This window comes from Genypterus blacodes, unplaced genomic scaffold (assembly GCF_046128005.1).
Source record: "Genypterus blacodes isolate CSIRO-AG114 ecotype Tasmania unplaced genomic scaffold, CSIRO-AGI_Gbla_v1 ptg000100l_1, whole genome shotgun sequence".
Classification (NCBI taxonomy): domain Eukaryota; kingdom Metazoa; phylum Chordata; class Actinopteri; order Ophidiiformes; family Ophidiidae; genus Genypterus; species Genypterus blacodes.
The window spans coordinates 27,658-48,254 of record NW_027466904.1 but is presented as its reverse complement, the minus strand read 5'-3'; the positions used below and the strand labels follow the sequence as shown (position 1 = coordinate 48,254).

At 49.1% G+C, this 20,597-nt stretch overlaps 1 protein-coding gene across 1 annotated transcript in view; it reads left to right on the top strand.

The window, feature by feature from the left end:
- Positions 1–20,597, top strand: part of LOC143008250 (triple functional domain protein) — a 56,453-nt gene that overhangs the window by 17,747 nt on the left and 18,109 nt on the right. Inside the window, exons 3-26 of the mRNA XM_076159919.1 lie at positions 3,246–3,320; positions 5,202–5,316; positions 7,135–7,327; positions 9,547–9,651; positions 9,755–9,951; positions 10,121–10,367; positions 11,048–11,170; positions 11,883–12,074; positions 12,939–13,070; positions 13,574–13,804; positions 14,505–14,627; positions 15,244–15,435; positions 15,700–15,869; positions 17,434–17,608; positions 17,708–17,903; positions 18,062–18,228; positions 18,394–18,513; positions 18,627–18,818; positions 18,912–19,061; positions 19,276–19,390; positions 19,498–19,613; positions 19,767–19,889; positions 20,024–20,218; positions 20,302–20,417. Coding sequence (XP_076016034.1) covers positions 3,246–3,320; positions 5,202–5,316; positions 7,135–7,327; positions 9,547–9,651; positions 9,755–9,951; positions 10,121–10,367; positions 11,048–11,170; positions 11,883–12,074; positions 12,939–13,070; positions 13,574–13,804; positions 14,505–14,627; positions 15,244–15,435; positions 15,700–15,869; positions 17,434–17,608; positions 17,708–17,903; positions 18,062–18,228; positions 18,394–18,513; positions 18,627–18,818; positions 18,912–19,061; positions 19,276–19,390; positions 19,498–19,613; positions 19,767–19,889; positions 20,024–20,218; positions 20,302–20,417 — 3,760 coding nt within the window. The remainder of the gene's footprint in view (positions 1–3,245; positions 3,321–5,201; positions 5,317–7,134; positions 7,328–9,546; positions 9,652–9,754; positions 9,952–10,120; positions 10,368–11,047; positions 11,171–11,882; positions 12,075–12,938; positions 13,071–13,573; positions 13,805–14,504; positions 14,628–15,243; positions 15,436–15,699; positions 15,870–17,433; positions 17,609–17,707; positions 17,904–18,061; positions 18,229–18,393; positions 18,514–18,626; positions 18,819–18,911; positions 19,062–19,275; positions 19,391–19,497; positions 19,614–19,766; positions 19,890–20,023; positions 20,219–20,301; positions 20,418–20,597) is intronic.

Sequence of the window (20,597 nt, the reverse complement as noted above, 5' to 3'; positions counted from 1 at the left end):
GAGGATTCTGCCCTCTGCCTCTATGGCGTGAGGGAAGAGGGCAGTGTTTGGTTTTCTTCTTATGGAATTTGATTGTGGGGAAGATGTGTAGGAAGGAGGAGAGAGAGAGAGAGGGAGGGAGGGAGAATTTGAGGAATGAGGGAATGAGAGAGAGAGAGCATCGGTCAGAAAGTAACCCAATAGAATATTTGGACAGATGGAGACGTTCAGAGTGTCAGACTGTCACGATCGTCTCTCCTTCGCATTCCCACCTCTCCCTCGTCTGCCTGTCCACCTGTCACCCCCCCCCCATCCCCTCCTCTCTCTTCCTTCCACATTCACTCACTTTCCCTTACTTCATGACTCCCCCCCCCCCTGTCTCACTGTTTCCCTCGGCTGGATTACAGCAGAATGATTCGTCTCATCGTCTCACTGACCATTCTGCTGTCTGTCTCGCTCGCTCACTTTGTTTTTACTTGGTTGTCATTCATCCACAAAACTGTCATTCTCCACTTTGTGTGTGTGTGTGTGTGTGTGTGTGTGTGTGTGTGTGTGGGGGTGTGGGTGTGACTGCTCTATATTTAGCTGCCGTGCCACTTTCCTCAGAGTCCCAGAGCTCTGCAGAGCACAGGGACATGATATGGCTGCATGTGTGTGTGTGTGTGAGGGAGAAAATCCCACCCTGAAATAATGGAACAGGATGCCAAACAGCTATTGGAGGTTGATTTGTGGATAGAATCGTTTTTAGAACTTTTCCCGCACAGACTCTGTATCAAAACAATGGGAGGGTGATGTGAAATATGAACAATAGCGATCTGTAGCGTGTGTCAACCTCGCAGCTGAGTGAGACAGATCAGCAGAGGAAGAGGAAGAGGAAGAGGAAGAGGAGAGTCGTTCCTGGAGCGCAGTGACAGACAGACAGACGTCTCAGAGGATTCAAGAGTGGAGGTCTTTGGATCGGGACGCACGCTCGCTCCCTCAGTAAATATGCAGCGCACATGATCTAGTCAGACTGTGGTTATCCTGGAGGAGGAAGAGGAGGGAGGGAGGGAGGGAGGGAGCCGTTATTCAGGTTGTTGGCTGGTTTACAGAGGCTGGAGTGTGTCGGGGCAGACCTTCATCTAGCGGCCGTTAGATTGCTGTACAGTAGCAAATTCACACAGCACTACAGGGGACTCACTGTGTGCTCTCTATACACACACACACACACAGGAGCTCTCTGCCTGTCAGCTTGTCAAGATTAGGCTTTTGGTTGACCTGCCATGATCCTATGGCAGCCAGCCAATCACACAGCCCGGTCGTGTGGCAACATCAAAGATTGTCTCTTCTTTGGGAGATGAATCACGCCTCAGTCAGGCAGACGGGGGCCTCTCTGCCTCTGTGTGCGTGTGGTCCGTTTACTCCTGCTGCGTTCAGCCTCACACAGTGATGGCAGAATCATCACTCAGTGTGTTTACATGCATGTTAAGGGACAGAGGAAGAGAATGATTAGATTAGTGTCGCTTAAACACAACAATCAGAATAAAGCATGAGCAGATGAGATATAGACTGGATAGACTGACACACTGACGAGATGGCATTCTGTAAATAACTCTTAATAACTCATAAACATGAAGCTGTAAAGTAATGATAGTTACTCAGACATTGCTGGATGTTCTTCTTCTTCTTCTATTCATGGTTGATTTGTCTTTGTGGCATCATGAGGGCAGGCAGGAGGAAGCTGAACACCAGACCTCTCCTCCATCTGAAGGACAAAATCTGGGGCTGTTCACTCTGTGTGTGTGTGTGTGTGTGTGTAAGAATGTGATGGAGGTCACATCAGGGAGTTGTGTTTGTGTGTTTATAATGGCACTATTTGAAAGAGCTGTCACTCACTCAGCCATCCATCCTCCTCTGACAGCACATTAGCAGCTCAGTGGGGCGGTCGGCTCTTTGGCTCCATCACACCCCTGAGATCCTGCTGCACGCTCACAGGGTGACGTTTATCCTTCAAGCTGCTGCTGCTCGGGCGGGGGGAGCGATGGGGTTGCTTTAGCTCTCATGCTAACGGCCCCGTTCTTCCATTTATTCCAAGTTAAACAGACACGTAAAGCAACCAGGCCTCCAGCGCTGAGAGAAAGTGGCGTTCTCCAGCCTAACTTGAGGTTCACTCAATATTGTGATTCATCAGCACACACACACTCTCAGGACCAACACAGATGTATTAATAGGAAAAAGTCTTGTCACACATTAGTGCATTAAGTGAAGGCCAACACGCTGCTGAGTGGAATCGGGTGAAACAGCTATATTTATATTCCTCTCCCTCAGCTGACAGCTTGTTGGCCTTCTTTAATAGAGCCGTTTAGAAAATCCTCCGCCCACCATTTTTCAGCTTTCTAAAGTTCTCTCCACTCTCTGGCTTAACCGTCAGGGTACCATGTTCAGGTTTACACAAGCTGCAGTTTGGGCTCACACACCTTCAGGATCAGTCGTTGATTTTTGTGCGTCCTGCTGGATTCACAGCAGAAGGAAACGCGAGACCTTAACCTGTTCTTCAGCGACAACAACAGAAGCTCGTCTTTCAGTCACACACATGACGTTCCATTAGACCGGCCTCATCCACCTTCATACACACATGAACACACATACATAGGCTCGTCTGGGTTGAATGTAGGTTCTACCCGGAAGCAGCAAAGTGTCAGTTTGACCATCTACAGCTTCTTTATTATGACGTATTCCTGAGCGGTGGGATGTGATGTCATCGATTCTGACTTCTGTCTAGTGATTCATAGGATTGAACTGTTTGACAAATGTTTATATCCTGTTCTGTAATCAGCTTATGGAGCACGGAGGGGAACCCATGCAGCTTGCTCACCGCTCGAGTGTAAGACAGCAGATCATTTGCATGCTTGAGCTAATTAATTTACAATCGGATGCATAATGTAGGTCTGTTACTCTGAGCCAAGCCTCCAGCTTCCTGCCATCCAGGCGCTCTGTGCAAACTCAACATGCAGGAGGGAAGAAACCCCGATGTTGTTTAGTTTCACTTCATTTTAACGTTAAGATAAGTATTTGTACTAACATGAGGATGAGACACGTTAAAGAACGCTCTGATACTGGACTGCATCTCCTGTCTGGAGGAGTCTCAGATCTCCAGATTACCATGTGGACACAATCTGCTCTGCTCCAAACCATCTGAGGACAGAGGGGAAATCAGATAATAAAGCTTTTATTCCTCAATCCAAAGCTCACTGTTTGCTCCTGTTTGTTCTTCCTCTGTCTTTCAGGTTTCAGGAGAAATGAGGAGATGAGAGCCATGGAGGTGCTTCCTATCCTCAAAGACAAGGTTGCCTTTTTGTCAGGTACAGTACATGAATGCATCACACACACACACACACACACACACACACATCCACCATATCTAATGTAACTGTGCCTCGTCTAGCTCTACACACAAACACACAAACACACACACACACACACACACACACACACAGACACACACACACACACACACACACACACACACACACACACACACACAAAGGACCTAATATAAGCTCACAGGGTCACACTGAGGCCCAGACACTTAACACTTGACCCCCCCATCATACACACATAAACATACACAATGCACACACAGACATGGATTGTTCAGAGAGTTTCAACAGGGCTACAGAAGAGCGAGTCAAAGATCCCTGAGCGGTGTCTTTGGCCCCTCCTTAAGAAGCTCAGCCATGTCTGTCACTCACACACACACACACACACACACACACACACACACACAGTTTTGCCAGGGCAAACTCACAGGAGGCCGACTTGGTGATTCTGACTGCCAAGAACATCCTGCAGGATTATTTATACAATGCACAATAACATTATTCAACTTCTGTGTGTGTGTGTGTGTGTGTGTGTGTGTGTGTGTGTGTGTGTGTGTGTGTGTGTGTGTGTGTGTGTGTGTGTGTGTGTGTGTGTGTGTGTGTGTGTGTGTGTGTGTGTGTGTGTGTGTGTGTGTGTGTGTGTGTGTGTGTGTGTGTGTGTGTGTGTGTGTGCAAATCTATATTCACACTTGCTATTGGAAAGAAACGTATACAACAAAACCACATCGGATAACTAATTACATAAATGTGTTCTCCATTGCGTGTGTGTGTGTGTGCTGTATACTCACTGGGTTTGCTCTCCTTGTGTTTGTGCGCTGCGAAGGTCACAGGCAGAAACACAATGAGGACCATGACTCAGACAAACACAGAAATTGAGAGAGGGAGAGACAGCGCGGCGTTGCCATGGAGACGCCTTACTGTCAGCTATTGCACATTATAGTATTCACTCGCTGAGCAATTGGCTTTGAAATGAAGGCAAGGAAGGGAGGTAGAAGAGGAAACGCTGAGGAAAATGAGGGTAAATTAGCTGAGCCCATTATTCCAGATCCGGCCCTTTAATAAATCCTCTGTGTGTGTGTGTGTGTGTGTGTTTGCCCTCAGTGCGCTCTCTGTTTGCCACGTGAGCGCTTGATTCTCTCTCCTGGGCAGCCGGGTTGCGCCTGCAGGCACACAGCAACCTGACTGAACTCACTCATTTGTGGGCTCAGCCTGTGTTTACAAGTTCCCACGTGAAGCAGACGAGCGCTGTGCTGCTGCTGCTGCTGCGTACGGCCGGGGCGGAGGGCAGAGAGGATGACATCATACATCACCCTGAAGGGGTTAACACCAGCACTGACCCATGTGACCACGCTCTGAGTCTGTGTGTGTGTGTGTGTGTGTGTGTGTTTATACTCCAGATTCATGCAGACTGCCGTGTTCAAATCCATTCCTCTCCAGCAGACATATTCTACTCCACTCTCACTCATTGACAGGATTAGCATTAGTTGATAATGTAACAGCCAATTACAGATGGATTAGCTCCTCGGCGTGTTTCACACACACACACACAGAGCCTGTGTTGCAGGCTGGAATTTAAAAGCAGCGGTGCTCCCTCGCAAAGAATAGGAAAATAAGGCGTCGGTGTAAAGAAACAGAACTAGGACGGAGTATTTCCACTCAGTGTGCACAGTAGTGCCCTGTAGCAGGAAAAGGCCCATGTGGATAAATACATTACCGTTGCAAATGTTTCAGAATAAGACTCCTAAATGAAAATGTCTCGTCAGAAATCATAACGTTGCTGCTCCCAGTGTACGCCTTGGTTCTGCTTCATGCCATTTACTCTGATTTCACTGTGTGTGTGTGTGTGTTTGTGTGTTGCCTCAGGTGGCAGAGACAAGCGTGGCGGTCCCGTATTAACATTTCCATCACGCAGCAACCACGACAGAATACGACAGGACGACTTGAGGAGACTGATCGCCTACCTCGCCGGCATCCCCAGGTGAGAGACTCGACACATTTACATCTGCCTCGTTGCACGTGCGTGAATATGAGTGTGTGTGTGTTTGTCAGTGTGTATCATTATATTTGAGGAGGCGATGCAATGCTTCAAAACAGAGGAAAACACCCAAAGCCAGCGAGCGAGCGAGCGAGTGGATGTGGCCCTTTAAGCCAACACACGAGAGAGGGAGAGAGGGAGCGAGCGTGAGGGAGCGAGCACGAGAGAGGGAGAGAATCATCTGATGAGAGAGGGGGGAATTAAGAGAAGTGAGCATGTGAGGGATGAGAGAGGAGGGGACGGACGACAGAGAAGCCTTTCAGTGAGCCTGCCGCAGTTTCTCCGCTGCCAGCAAATCTGAGCCATGGAGACATTATGAGAGACTGGGAAAGCCTGAGCCAAGAGAGGGATGTACAGCAGAAGAGGAGGGAGGGAGGGAGGGATCAACAGAGAGAGAGCAGCAACAGAGGGAGGGGAGGGGATCGTGGATTAGAACCGACGGAGGGAGAGAGGGAGGGAGAGAGCGCGCATGTGTGAGGCGGTGTGTGGGAGCGGGCGGGCGAGCGAGTGAGCGAGCGTGTGTGAAAGCAAAACAAAGTGTCGCAGAGGCAGTGCAGCAGCAGCACCAGCAGCTCCTCACCTCCCAGGTAACACACTGCTCCATCTTTAAGACTTCACCTTCTCTCTCTCTCTCTCTCACCTGTCTGAATCCACCCCTCCTTCATTTCCTTCTCCCTCCACTCTGCTGTTTGTCATCCTTCCCTCCTCACCAAATCCTCTATGAGTGCTGTTCAATCTCTATCAATGCATTGCAAATTCTATCCTCTGATTATTGGACCTTTGTTTACATCCGTCGGCAATCCAAACTGTCTTCCTGCGACCTTTTACATAACTCATAATTGCTGTAAACCGTGTTGTGTTCAGGTATCAAAGGTGTTCTATTTTGGGTGAAGGCAGCCTCTGCATACAGGGAAGAGACGGAGGCAGCGATTTGGGAAAGGATGGCAGAGGAAGGAGCGTTATTTATGTTTGAGAAAAGGAGAAGTGCGGAAGGTTTACAGAATGAATTCATGTTAAAGCAGAAGAAGAAGAAGAAGAAGCAGTTTGGGTGGAAAGAAAAGAGGAAGGAAGTTCAAGCAGGGGGCAACGCAGCAGAATAATCTCTCCCCCTTCAATCTGAGAGCAGATATTCATCACAGCGCCTGAACTGATCACAGGGATTACTGTAGCCCCTGGTGTGTGTCTGTGTGTGTCTGTGTTTATGTGACATTATGCAACACTAACGCTGGCCAAAGCAGACGTCCACAGGGAGATCGCTGGTTTGCTGACGCAGAAATATGCTGATTAGTGTTTTTCATATTTCTGTACACATATGTGACTCATTTATCACAGGTTCCTGTGTGCGTTTGTGTGCGGGTGTGTGTTTGTCGTGTGGGCTTCTCACAGTATAGAAAATGCGTCATCTCACTGTTTTCAGTTTTTTTTCTCCCCTCTTCTTCATCTCATCTCTCTCCCTTCTGTCATCTTTCTCCATCCCTCTCTCATCCATTCCCATGCTTGTTTTCTCTCTCTGTCTCTCTCTCTCTGTCTCTCTCTCTCATCCATTCCCATGCTTGTTTTCTCTCTCTGTCTCTCTCTCTCTGTCTCTCTCTCTATCTCTCTCTCTCTCTCTCTCTCTCTCTCTCTGGATTACATCCTCTCCAATCTCTCATGGCCCCTCCCTCTCATCCTCCTCTCCCACTCACTCCTCTCTCCCTCTCTCTCTCTCTCTCTCTCTCTCTCTCATTCCTCCCACACCCGCCGGCCTCCATCCCACCGCAGCGAGGAGGTGTGTAAACATGGCTTCACGGTCATCGTGGACATGCGCGGCTCCAAGTGGGACAGCATCAAGCCTCTGCTGAAGATCCTGCAGGAGTCCTTCCCATCCTGCATCCACGTCGCACTCATCATCAAACCAGACAACTTCTGGCAGAAGCAGAGGACCAACTTTGGCAGCTCCAAATTTGAATTTGAGGTGAGATGACGGATCGCCCGTCTCCCCCCCTCCTCTTTCCCCTCCTCCTCCTCCTCCTCTTCCCCTCAGACACAGATTCTTGTCCCTTGGCGCACCGAGCAGCTCCATGATTAATATTTCATCTTGTAGGTGACATTTACAAAGTCCGTTTATATCATGCTCAATTAATCGTCTGAGGAATGGAAAATGGTCCAAATCTCTTCTTATATCCTGTATCTATCTATCTATATCCTGTTTATGCTGCTTATCACCAAACTCAACACGCAATGCATGAACCACCAGATAAATGTCCTATAATGATGTCATCAGTTTGTACAAGAGGGGAATCCTGGGGTTTTGCTACAGCGCCAATTTATTTAAAACATTTTATTTTGAAATCCGGCCCTATGGTTCATTATCAAGCACCAAGCTGTAGCAAAGAGAAGGAATCATTTTCTGTATTAAGGAGGGCTGATGTAACTACAATGAGCTGGACGCGTCAGAGTGTCTCCCTCAGTGTGCTGTGTTGTGATGCTGCCTGGGCTTCTCACTGTGAGCACATTTGGAGGCAGCATAGATGAGCAGCTGACTGTCTGCCACAGGGGTTTGTTCTCCACGGTAAATGATGACTTTAAACGGCGCACAGCAGGGCCGCCGCCTGGAATCGTGTCAGTCAAGCAGGAGAACGCGCAACCCAATTGAATTTCACAAGAACATTCTCATTTCAGAGTCATTAATCATGTGAATAGCACGGTGGCGAGGCGTTCACACGCTGTAGTTAAACCTGACGCTGCTCTGTGCTCGCCGCCATCGCTGTACAGTCGAGGTGAATGGGAAAAGGCTTTGTGTTCAACCGGAGCTCTGAGTGAATGTAGTGACGCAGAAGGGGCTCCGATTGTTTCTGACCAACCCAGCCCCACACACACACACACACACAGGCCCACTGTAGTCTGATGACACTGTATTGATTGTCTGATTGGAAGAGAAGCCAGCTGCCACAGGGCTACAATTAACCACCACCTGCCCTGTGTGTGTGTGTGTGTGTGTGTGTGTGTGTGTGTGTGTGTGTGTGTGTGTGTGTGTGTGTGTGTGTGTGTGTGTGTGTGTGTGTGTGTGTGTGTGTGTGTGTGTGTGTGTGTGTGTGTGTGTGTGTGCTGTATGTATGTCAGTATCCACATGCAGAGAGTTTTCATCTTGCATTAATTATTCAAATACAATCTGGACCTTTGTCAGGAGTACAGTGACGTGTGTGTGTGTGTGTGTGTAACTGAGGATCATTTACATTTTTATCCAAAGCGACGAACACATGAGATTTTAATATGGATGATTTTCAGCCTTTTGTATCGGGCACAGTTACAGTGCATGAATAAGTGCCTGCTACTTCCACAGCTCACACTGCTAATCAATCCCCAGCTTGTGCGTCTTACTGGGTGGGTGCGTGCGTGCGTGGTGTGTGTGTGCGTGTGTGAATGCTTTCTCCTATGCTGTTAAATAAAAAGCCACAGTTGGAGATGCTTTGTTAAAGCGGAAGCCTCCGTCCCTTCTCCTTCCCTCTTGTTGAATTTGAATGATTTAAGAAACGACGGAGCGGAAGCAAACTAAAGAGCAGCCGGACACTTCTGATCACTGCTCTGCACAATATCACACAACAACAACAACAACAATATCACCAATGCTAATCATTGGCATTTTCCATGACAGGACTGTTCCCCAAGGGCAGCCGTCTGTGTTTGCATTGTTTGGCCTTTCCAAAGCTCTCCAGCTCTGCTCCGCTCTCCATCCTTCTCTGGCCATGTGTGTGGGGGTGTAGTGCGGAGGTGGCTCAGCAGGAAGACAGAAGCACCGACACCAAACAGGGAGATGCTTCCTCCCAACATCTCTACAACTGAAACTGTGAAAAAATAGTTGTGTGAATCGCGGGGAGAGTCTGAATCGATAACAGTGAGGCCAGAATCCTGCGTTTGGACGTCCGAAAGATAACGTTTGATGTGTGTGTGTGTGTGCGTGTTAAGCAAAGGGGAGCTGCAGGAGTGTGATGAACCGACTGAACAGTCAGAGTGAAGCACTTGGTTTAGTAACGTATCTTTACAGCCACAGGCTTCATGCACTGAGATGATTTCCCTGAAGTCTAAAGATACAGATCTACAAACCTCCGCTCTCATCTCTAATTCATTCTGTGCTTCTAACGCGACACACACCTGACTGACATGAGCCTAAATTGACCACCTTTGTCCACCTAGACCACCATGGTGTCACTAGAAGGCCTAACCAAAGTGGTGGACCCCTCCCAGTTGACGGCGGACTTTGAGGGCAGTCTGGACTACAACCATGAGGAGTGGATAGAGGTGAGATCACAGAAAACTGCAAAGACAAATGTGAACGATGTAGATCCAGTTGATGTTCCCATCTCTGCCTCTCGCTGAACTGTTTTGCCGCACGTGTGTCCAGGTGCGAGTGGCGTTTGAGGAGTTCTCCGGTCACGCCACCCAGATGCTGGCTCGACTAGAAGAGATGCAGGAAACGGTGTCGAGGAAAGACTTTCCTCAAGACCTAGAGGGAGCCAGGAGGATGATAGAAGAGCACGCCGCGCTGAAGAAGAAGGTCATAAAGGCCCCTATAGAGGAGCTGGACACGGAGGGACAGAGGTATGCATGGATGACATCATTCTTCATCAGGAGGCCGGGGCTTTGGTGGTGTAATCATTTGAATTCCATCCTCAAAACAATTGTGCCTGTGAACCAAAGCCACATACAAACACGCAGTGCAAAGGGGTCCCATAACATGACATCATCCCCACCCTGTCCCCGCCTTCAGGTTGCTCCAGCGGATCCAGAGCAGCGAGTCCTTCTCCAACCGCAACGGTAGCAGCGGCAGCGGCGGCAGCGGCAGTAGCAGCGGCGGGGTGTGTAACGCCGACACCCAGGGCCTGGTCCCGAGGATCAGCCAGCTGCTGGACAAGCTGCACTCCACCCGGCAGCACCTCCACCAGGCCTGGCACGTACGCAAGCTCCAGCTGGACCAGTGCTTCCAGCTCCGCCTCTTCGAGCAGGACGCAGAGAAGGTGGGAGGGTCTCCGAGTACCAACAGTGGCGATGTAGGAGACAAAGTGATCGGATGGGATTGATAGAATCGATTTACAGATCTCACAAATCATAGCTTTTCTTTTAAACAGCGTTGCCGATCAGGCGGCAGGTAAACGCTGAAGCGACGTGCCGTTCATCCAACACTCCTGGAGAGGGGAAACAGGAAGATGGATGATGGATAATTTAGTTACACAGCCACCTCTTCTGACTGCCACATAGATAACCAAAGTAGTGACAGCTGCGGCACGGAATAAAAAGTGACAGGTGGAGAAAAATGGTAAAAACTCCGAGATGGGTGTTTGAGTGAGTGGAATAAAATAGCAGGTTGCAGCAGCAGCAGAGAGAGCTGCAGTCTTGGATATACTGCAGTACTCTGAGCTTGTTGCTAGGACACCATAGGCCACGAGTTGTTCTCTAGGAGAGGCTGAGAGGATACTCTTAATAGAGATCATCCATTTATCTGTAGTCTGGCCTGGGAAGATGATAACCATCACTGTTTCAGTACGCAAACACTCTGTGATTTACCCTCGCCACCAAGGGCCGGCTGTTTGTTCTGACCCGCTCTCCCTCCGACGTGTGGATGCTGGTGTTTTTGTACTGTCGATATAACTGTGTGTGTGTGTGTGTGCTGTTTGCTCTCTCCCTCCCTCCGTCTCAGATGTTTGATTGGATCATGCACAACAAGGGTTTGTTCCTGGCGAGCTACACCGAGATCGGCAACAACCACCCCCACGCCATGGAGCTCCAAACCCAGCACAACCACTTTGCTATGAACTGCATGGTAAGACGCCCACACACACACACACACACACACACACACACAAACACACACACAACTATGCATAGGGACAGGTCATTTTCCACTCCCCTGGGCCATGAAGTTGTTGCCTAGCGCTGTCTAATCATATACTGTAGATACTGCTCTTATGTGCGTGTATGCAGTGAACTCTCTGTGTGTGTGTGTGTGTGAAGCAGCACCATCAGGTATTGAGTAATCCTATTCTTAATCCACAGTCAGCATTATGTAATCATTATGAAACTGTGGCTACAAGGAATCAATCTACTCACTAGAGTTTCTGTCGTTGGATGAGATGCTGACACTGTTCTGTCCCCCACACTCCACACTGCAGCCCCCCCTCTTCTCCTCCTCCTCCTCCTCCTCCTCCTCCTCTTCCTCTGTTATTGGCAACATTCTGTTTCCTCTCTGCTCAGCCTCATCTCTGTGTCTGTGTAATCTTCCTTTGTCTAAATATTCTCTGTCTGAGTTCATCCATACCCAGTGTGGCGCTTAATCCGCCTACAACCACTTCCCCGCCTTTGTTAAACCATCTGACCCCCTGTGTGTGTGTGTGTGTGTGTGTGTGTGTGTGTGTGTGTGTGTGTGTGTGTGTGTGTGTGTGTGTGTGTGTGTGTGTGTGTGTGTGTGTGTGTGTGTGTGTGTGTGTGTGTGTGTGTGTGTGTGTGTGTGTGTGTGTGTGTGTCCCACCGTACAGAACGTCTACGTGAACATCAACCGGATCATGTCGGTAGGAAACCGGCTGCTGGAGTCGGGTCACTACGCCTCCCAGCAGATCAAGCAGATCTCCAGCCAGCTGGAGCAGGAGTGGAAGGCCTTCGCCGCAGCACTGGATGAGCGCAGCACGCTGCTGGAGATGTCTGCCACCTTCCATCAGAAGTGTGACCAGGTAATGTGGCCCCACATACTTGCAAAGATCTGTCTTAATGTAAGCTTCTTATTAAAGAACGTCCCGGGTGGAAAATACCCACTTGGCTCATTAAATCTATAAAGGCTGACCTGTGCATCCATTAGCATACATCTACATAACAATAAGCCGGATTGAAGTAAAACATTTGTTATCCGCTGTTATTTCTGTCTGTGCTCATTAGTGGCGGCCTTATGGAATGATTGATGATCTTAGAACGCACACAAGCAGAATCCAGACTGGGACACACGGCTGCTGTGACTTTTCCGACCTGGAATCTTGCCGTCACCGAAGCAGTGCTTTCATGTTGGAGAGCTTAAATAGAAGCGGCTCCTTTCCTCAGGGATCTCACCCCGGCCTCTGCTCCTCCACACGGAGCACACCAGCTCGTTCACTGTGTTACTGATAGAAAGCACATGAACATATATCTGATTCCAACAGTCACGGGACAAGAGTTCAAAACCCAATGATGGAGCAGAGATGAGACGTGTCAGAACTCTCAACAGCTCCCTGAGCCACACGCAGAGAATGTTTTCTTTTCCTTCCCTCCCACAGAGGGGTAGAGGCAGAGTTCTAGGAAGTCGGCACAGACATGGTAATGAACATTCAGCCATGCAGGCGTAGCTCTGCTCTGAAATGTCCAGATTGTGACAGAGCACCAGCTTATAGAGAGCGGAGAATGTTAAAGAAAATGCTCCTCGGGCGGTTTGTTGTACTTTCCTGGTATGTCTGAGTCAACATGTGACTCATAGGGTGAGCACACACAGATCGACAGCAGCACTGACGCGTGCAGCATCTCTACATGGGGATAACAGCTTGTGTGTGCGCTCTTGTCTCCCCCTCCAGTACATGAGCAACGTGGACTCGTGGTGTAAGGCGTGCGGCGAGGTGGATCTGCCCTCTGAGCTCCAAGACTTAGAAGACGCCATCCACCACCACCAAGGCCTGTACGAACACATCACCGCCGCATACTCCGAGGTAACGCCACACTTCATCTGCATGCATAATGTGCCAAGTGCTGAACGCATCATGTGTAGGTACACACAGTACAGACAGCATGCAGCTCACACACACACCATCCATGGGTTCATACTGGAAGAGATTAGATTACTGTGAGAATGCATCGCTCTTATTGTCTTGGGCAGGATTTGATTTTGCTGAGTAAAGCAAAAGCAATGATTAAAAAATAAATAAAAGCATTTTCCAGGCAACTTCAACCTCCTGCAGTCTTGCACTACAAATCAATTGAAAGTAAAGGATTATGGACGTCCTTTACTCTGACACACTGAGGGGATAGCTGCTGTATAATGCAGAAGGAAACATTGATTCTTCACCATCTCTCCCTCAGTTAGACATCATTTCAGCTCCTGGCCACACAGTTTGCACACACACACACACACACACTGATCGCAGCTCTATTGCCTCTCCACCTCTCTTTGCATGTTCTCGTCCCGTGACCCCGTTCTCTATCTGACCCCTAGGTGAGCCAAGATGGCAAAGCCCTGCTGGACAAGCTGCAGCGACCTTTGACCCCAGGCAGTGCAGATTCATTGACGGCATCTGCAAACTACTCCAAAGCGGTGCACCATGTTCTGGACATCATCCACGAGGTGCTGCATCACCAAAGACAGCTGGAGAACATCTGGCAACATCGCAAAGTCCGGCTGCACCAGCGGCTGCAGCTCTGTGTCTTTCAGCAGGATGTCCAGCAGGTACACACACACACACACACACATACATGCTCTTCATAGAGGAACACACGGTGCATTGTTCAAACACATGGCAATGCCAGGGCCCGAGCTTCATGCCAGGTACTTCAGTACGATGAGAGGATCTGACAGTGATTTGTTAATAGCAGGGTAGCCGAGTGGTTAGAGGGATTCTTCTCTTAATAGAGGGTTTGATCGAAGTAACAGCCATGTGTCCCAACTAAATGTCCTTGAGCAAGTTGCTGGAACATTGCATGCCCGCTCTGCACACGTGTCTGTGTGTGCAGAAGAGCATCAGCTGTGTGCCCACGTCCTGGAGAAGAAAGGAGGTTTCTTTAAAAAGGAGCATAAAGAGCCGGGCAAGGCGAAATAGGGAAATATCGCTATGAGGTTAAACTCTCTCCAGGAATCACAGACTTGCCTGAATGTGTTGACATGGCAACTGTTGCTGCAGCAACAGAATTAGGTCATGGGTCCGCATAGATACTGTTTGTCCATGAAAGCTATGAAGGACAGAGCAGAGAGAGCCTGAGTTGAGAGGCTCTCTGCAAAGCCTTGTGTTACACCCCTCAGCTCGCCTTCTCCTCCTCTTAACACACACACTTCTGACCAGCCTCCACACTTGAGCTCGTCTCATAGAGCGCCCCCTTGTGGATGCTGAACGTTTGTTGTGCTGAATAGGATGTGTGGTCTTTGTGCACAGGTGCTGGACTGGATTGAAAACCACGGCGAGGCGTTCCTCAGCAAGCACACAGGTGTGGGGAAGTCCCTGCACCGAGCACGAGCGCTCCAGAAACGCCACGAGGACTTTGAGGAAGTGGCACAGGTGTGTTCAGTTTGTTCAGTTCCAACTTTCACTCTCTGCTGCAGCTAAGCAGATATACATCACTTTAAAAGTCTCATTTGTTTTGCAGATATTTACCAGCATTGCCTCTAGTTTCTGCTCCCAGCTAAAGAATAGATCAGTCAAATCTATCCTTGTGAATTTGTGTATTTTATTATTTTATTATTTCATTCATTTGATGGTTGAGGTTCAGCATCAGATCATTATTCATTTGAATGCCTAATGTAGTCAGAGACTCTTTGTTTGTAGAAGGATCAGTAACCTTGCTTTAAGTAAACAACCAGCTGACACTAAAGCATTCATGATGGGCTGTAGTGTTGAATTAGATTTAATTTGCATGGAAAATGATAGAAAATCTCCAGTATGAACCTGAGAGCTGTGGTGTTTTCTGTAGCATCTCTCTGTTCTTCTTTATCTCGCCTTCACCCACTCTCTGTTTCCTCTCTCTGGCTCTCACAGTGGAACAGCCTCCTGCATTTCCTGTTTTCATTTCATTTCTCTCTCTCTCTCTCTTCACTTTGACTGCTTGTGTCCAAAATGTAATTGAGTCATTTATGTCCATAACCCATCTTTGTTTCTTCCTCTGGCCACGGTGTAGAATACCTACACCAATGCAGACAAGCTGCTGGAGGCCGCAGAGCAGCTGGCCCAGACCGGAGAGTGCGACCCAGAGGAGATCTATCAGGCGGCTCACCAGCTAGAGGACAGAATCCAGGACTTTGTACGGCGTGTGGAGCAGCGTAAAGTCCTGTTGGACATGTCTGTCGCTTTCCACACACACGTCAAAGAGGTACTGTGGGCCGGCAGAATGATGTCATCTGTGAGGCAGTGTGTGTGCGTACGTGTGGATGAGAGTTCTCACACTGCTTTCTTATAAACAAAGATAGATTTTTAGACATTTATCAGATGGAGTTAAATGTTAACATCAGGATGAAGTGTTTGTACTATAATTCATAGAATGAAGCTGCAGTCTATATAAATCTTAATACCCCTGACAAAAACACACAATACCCGATCCCTGAGTGTGTTTCCCTGACACACCCCTCTGCTGCAGCTGTGGACTTGGCTGGAGGAACTCCAGAAAGAGCTCCTGGACGACGTTTACGCCGAGTCTGTGGAGGCGGTCCAGGATCTGATCAAACGCTTCGGCCAGCAGCAGCAGACCACCCTGCAAGTCACCGTCAATGTCATCAAGGAGGGAGAGGACCTCATCCAGCAGCTGAGGTACCATGACAACACACGACACACACATTAAAACACCATCACTTAATACGCATCCATAATAATCTGGAATGGCGGCTTGCATGGTCCTCCCACCTCCGCTGTGTGTGTGTGTGTGTGTGTGTGTGTGTGTGTGTGTGTGTGTGTGTGTGTGTGTGTGTGTGTGTGTGTGTGTGTGTGTGTGTGTGTGTGTGTGTGTGTGTGTGTGTGTGTGTGTGTGTGTGTGTGTGTGTGTGTGTGTGTGTGTGTGTGTTAATGAGAGTACAGTAAGGAGGAGAGAACAGAGCAGATATCACGTTGACAGTGTTGCAGATAGAGTGGGCAGCAGCCAGATGAGTAGGAAGACCTGCAGAGGAAGAGCCAAACTAAAAGGATGAAGTGGTAGAAACATGTTGGAGGCAGAGAGGAGGTGTTGGTGAGGTAGAGGACGGCACTAACCCTCCCTCTGCTGCTCTATTTTTGTATAGTCTCTCTTTTTCCCCTTCTCCTCCCTCTCTCTCTCTCCCTCTCTCCCTCTCTCTCTCCCTCCCTCTCCCTCTCTCTCTCTGCATCCCTTTCTCCCTGGTGTATTGGCTCCATCGTGGGTTATTATGTAATAGCGCTTTCATAAGCGCGTGTCTAATTGTGTGGCAGTGTCTCCCAGGGAAACTGGAAACTGTATCTCTACACACATTTGCTTGTGTGTGTGTGTGTGTGTGCGTGTGTGTGTGCGTGTGTGCATGTGTGTGCGGTGGTGTTCATGCACACGTGCTGCATTCAGGTGTCAGAGTGAATCTGTCACCCTGACACAAACCGGCCTCAAGCACCTCGGAATCCCTCTGACCTCTGAGTGTGTTTGCTTACTCACATGTTGCCTCAATGGTGTGTGTGTGTGTTTGTGTGTGTCACAACATGAGTGCGTCTTAATGTGCAACACCCAGACAGAAGCTCAGAGCTCTGTGTCACACCTTGCTTGATGAGATGAGAGCTCACATGACGGTGGTTTGGCTCTAATTTACTGAAGAACCTGTGACCTAAATTGATTCTTTTGATACTTAAATTGGATTATTGGATTTCCCCACAAGTGTGCAGTCATATTTGTGTTTTATTACACTCATGAGTTCGTGTGTGTGTTCTGTCCTGTAATCTGAATGCTGTTTCCATCCAGGATAGAGAAAATAAAGCTTTAATACATCAACATCCTCTTTATTTATGGACCTCATGGAGAAAAAGGTTCTTGAAAAATGAGGAAAAAATTAAATATCAAATAAAAGAACAATGTTAAAGGAGAATAAAAATAAATCCTAGTAAATTCATTTTACTAAACAGAAATCTTAAAGGAAATCAGATTCACTTCATGAACTCAACATTTATTAACACAAGCAGCTTTTCTTCTTCTAAATTGCTTTTCTGCTGCAGCTCTGTAGAGCATTACAGGCAGAGCTTTGCAGGAGTTGCTGCTGCTGCTGCTAGGAGGAGCTGCTAACTCTGCTTGGCTCTGAGCCCAGCTGAGGCTTGATGGCTTTATTTAAAGTGTACAACACTGCCTCTCCTGGCTCATTGCTTCAATTGTGTGATTCTCTGCCAGGGACTCGGCCATCTCCAGCAACAAGACGCCGCACAACAGCTCCATCAACCACATCGAGAGCGTCCTGCAGCAGCTGGACGAGGCCCAGGCCCAGATGGAGGAGCTCTTCCAGGAGAGGAAGATCAAACTGGAGCTGTTCCTCCAGCTCCGCATCTTTGAGAGGGATGCCATCGACGTGAGTGACGGCTCCTCCTTCTTTCAGCATCGCTAATCAGCAGGCAAAAGTCAAATTGAATGGCCTCAATAGACGGGAATGATATCGTCCGCCCCTTAGATCATCTCCGACCTGGAATCGTGGAACGAGGAGCTGACCGGTCAGATGAACGACTTTGACACGGAGGACCTGACGCTGGCAGAGCAGAGGCTGCAGCATCACGCAGACAAGGCCCTGACCATGAACAACCTCACCTTCGATGTCATCCACCAGGGACAGGAGCTGCTGCAGTATGTCAACGAAGTCCAGGCCTCTGGTGAGTACACGCCAGGCCACACACACGCCAGGACACACACACGCCAGGACACAGCCCAGGGGAACGGACGGTGTGCTGAGACACGGGAGACGCCACAGGGACAAAATGAAAATGATAACTTGTATCTGAGTGAACCTGAGTGTCCTGTCTCTCTGCAGGTGTGGAGCTGCTGTGTGATCGGGACGTGGACATGGCCACCCGGGTGCAGGACCTGCTGGAATTCCTCCACGAGAAGCAGCAGGAGTTGGATTTAGCAGCTGAGCAGCACCGCAGGCACCTGGAGCAATGTGTCCAGCTCAGACACCTACAGGCTGAAGTCAAACAGGTAAGGACGCTCACTCGTTCACGTACCAGGCCAGCTGAGCACAGGCCGGAGTTACTTTAAGGCCCAGGTTAGGCAGCTACATTATCACAGGGTATCTGTAAATCCTTTAAAAGCTTAGAATGAGATCTTGGGTGAGTTGCTTACAGCTCTCCTCCTCTCGTCCAGGTTCTGGGTTGGATTCGTAACGGGGAGTCCATGCTGAACGCCGGTCTGATCACAGCCAGCTCCCTACAGGAAGCAGAGCAACTCCAGAGAGAACACGAACAGTTTCAACATGCCATCGAGGTGAGGCTGAACCTTTTTATTCTCCAGCTCACTGTTTTTGTCTCTTAAGTTTCGGAGCTTCACGTGATTGCGTCACTCTAACATAAACACAACATGCTGCTGTGTTTCTGCAGAAAACCCACCAGAGCGCCCTGCAGGTCCAGCAGAAGGCCGAGGCTCTCCTCCAGGCCAACCACTACGACATGGACCTGATCAGGGACTGTGCTGAGAGTGTGGCCTCGCACTGGCAGCAGCTCATGCTGAAAATGGAGGACCGACTCAAGCTGGTCAATGCTTCTGTTGCCTTCTACAAGACCTCTGAGCAGGTACGGGCTCTGATCCGGCTTCTTTCTGTCTGTCTGTCGTTAGCTTTGCCCAGAGAGTTCTCTAACACAGACTGTGCTTCCCCCCCTCCGCAGGTCTGCAGTGTCTTGGAGAGCCTGGAGCAGGAGTATAAGAGAGAGGAGGACTGGTGCGGCGGAGCAGACAAACTGGGGCCCAACTGTGAAACGGACCACGTCACCCCCATGATCAGCAAGCACCTGGAGCAGAAAGAGGCCTTCCTCAAGGTTAACATGCTAAACCACAGCTCGACCTGCATCCACCCCCAAACACAACGCCACATCCCTGATCTCAACGTGTGTGTGTGTGTGTGTGTGTGTGTGTGTGTGTGTGTGTGTGTGTGTGTGTGTGTGTGTGTGTGTGTGTGTGTGTGTGTGTGTGTGTGTGTGTGTGTGTGTGTGTGTGTGTGTGTGTGTGTGTGTGTGTGTGTGTGTGTTTCAGGCGTGCACCCTGGCCCGGAGAAACGCAGACGTCTTCCTAAAGTACATGCACAGGAACAGTGTTAACATGCCGGGCATGCTGAGCCACGTCAAAGCTCCAGAGCAGCAGGTTAAGAGTGAGTATCACAACAACACCTGACCCACTGTGAACACGTCAGAGTGCAGGAGAGAGAGAGGGGACCTGCTAAAGCTGCTGTGTGTGTTGTGTTGCTGTTGTGTGTAGACATCCTTAATGAGCTGCTGCAGAGAGAAAACCGTGTGCTCCACTTCTGGACCATGAGGAAGCGGAGACTGGATCAATGCCAGCAGTATGTTGTGTTTGAACGCAGCGCCAAACAGGTACACACACTCACACACACACACACACACACACACAACGCACACACTTCAGTTGTGAGAAGTAAGATAACAGAAAATAACATTCTCCACACAGGCACAAGTGTAATGCGTAAACATGTCTCTGCCGTTGTGTGTCCTTGTGTGTGTGTTCAGGCTTTGGAATGGATTCACGACACCGGAGAGTTTTACCTCTCCACACACACCTCCACTGGCTCCAGCATCCACCACACACAGGAACTGCTGAAGGAGCACGAGGACTTCCACATCACCGCCAGGGTTGGTTTCACACACACACAGACACACACACACACAGACACACACACACACACACACACACACACACACACAGGCATATAAACGTTTGTGTTTGCGTTTGCGTACGTGACTCACATTCTCTCCTTACACCTCAGCAAACAAAGGAGCGAGTGAAGCTGCTGATCCAGCTGGCTGATGGCTTCTGTGATAAAGGCCACAGTCACACCGTGGACATTAAGAAATGGGTTACAGCTGTGGACAAACGCTACCGGGACTTCTCCCTACGTATGGACAAGTACCGCTGCAGCCTGGAGAAAGCTCTGGGCATCTCATCCGACTCCAACAAGGCTGTAGGTGGAGGCACAACACAACAAGTCTTACACTTTAAGTCTCGTCCCGTGTCTCAATCCTCCTCCTGTCCTTCTTCTAACAGAGTAAAGATCTACAGTTGGACATCATCCCGGCCACAGCTCCAGGGTCGGAGGTCAAGCTAAGAGACGCCGCACATGAGCTCAACGAGGAGAAGCGCAAGTCTGCACGCAGGAAGGAGTACGTCACCACTTGTTTGTCGTCGTTTCAGATCTATAGAAGATGCTCGTGTAATCATAGAAGAAGAAACTAACAGATTGATCAAAACACCTTCGGTCTGCATTTCTCACTAAGAGCTCAACCATTAAGTGCTTTGCCTACAGAATCCACCAGCGAGTCAGCACTTTCACATCATTTGGC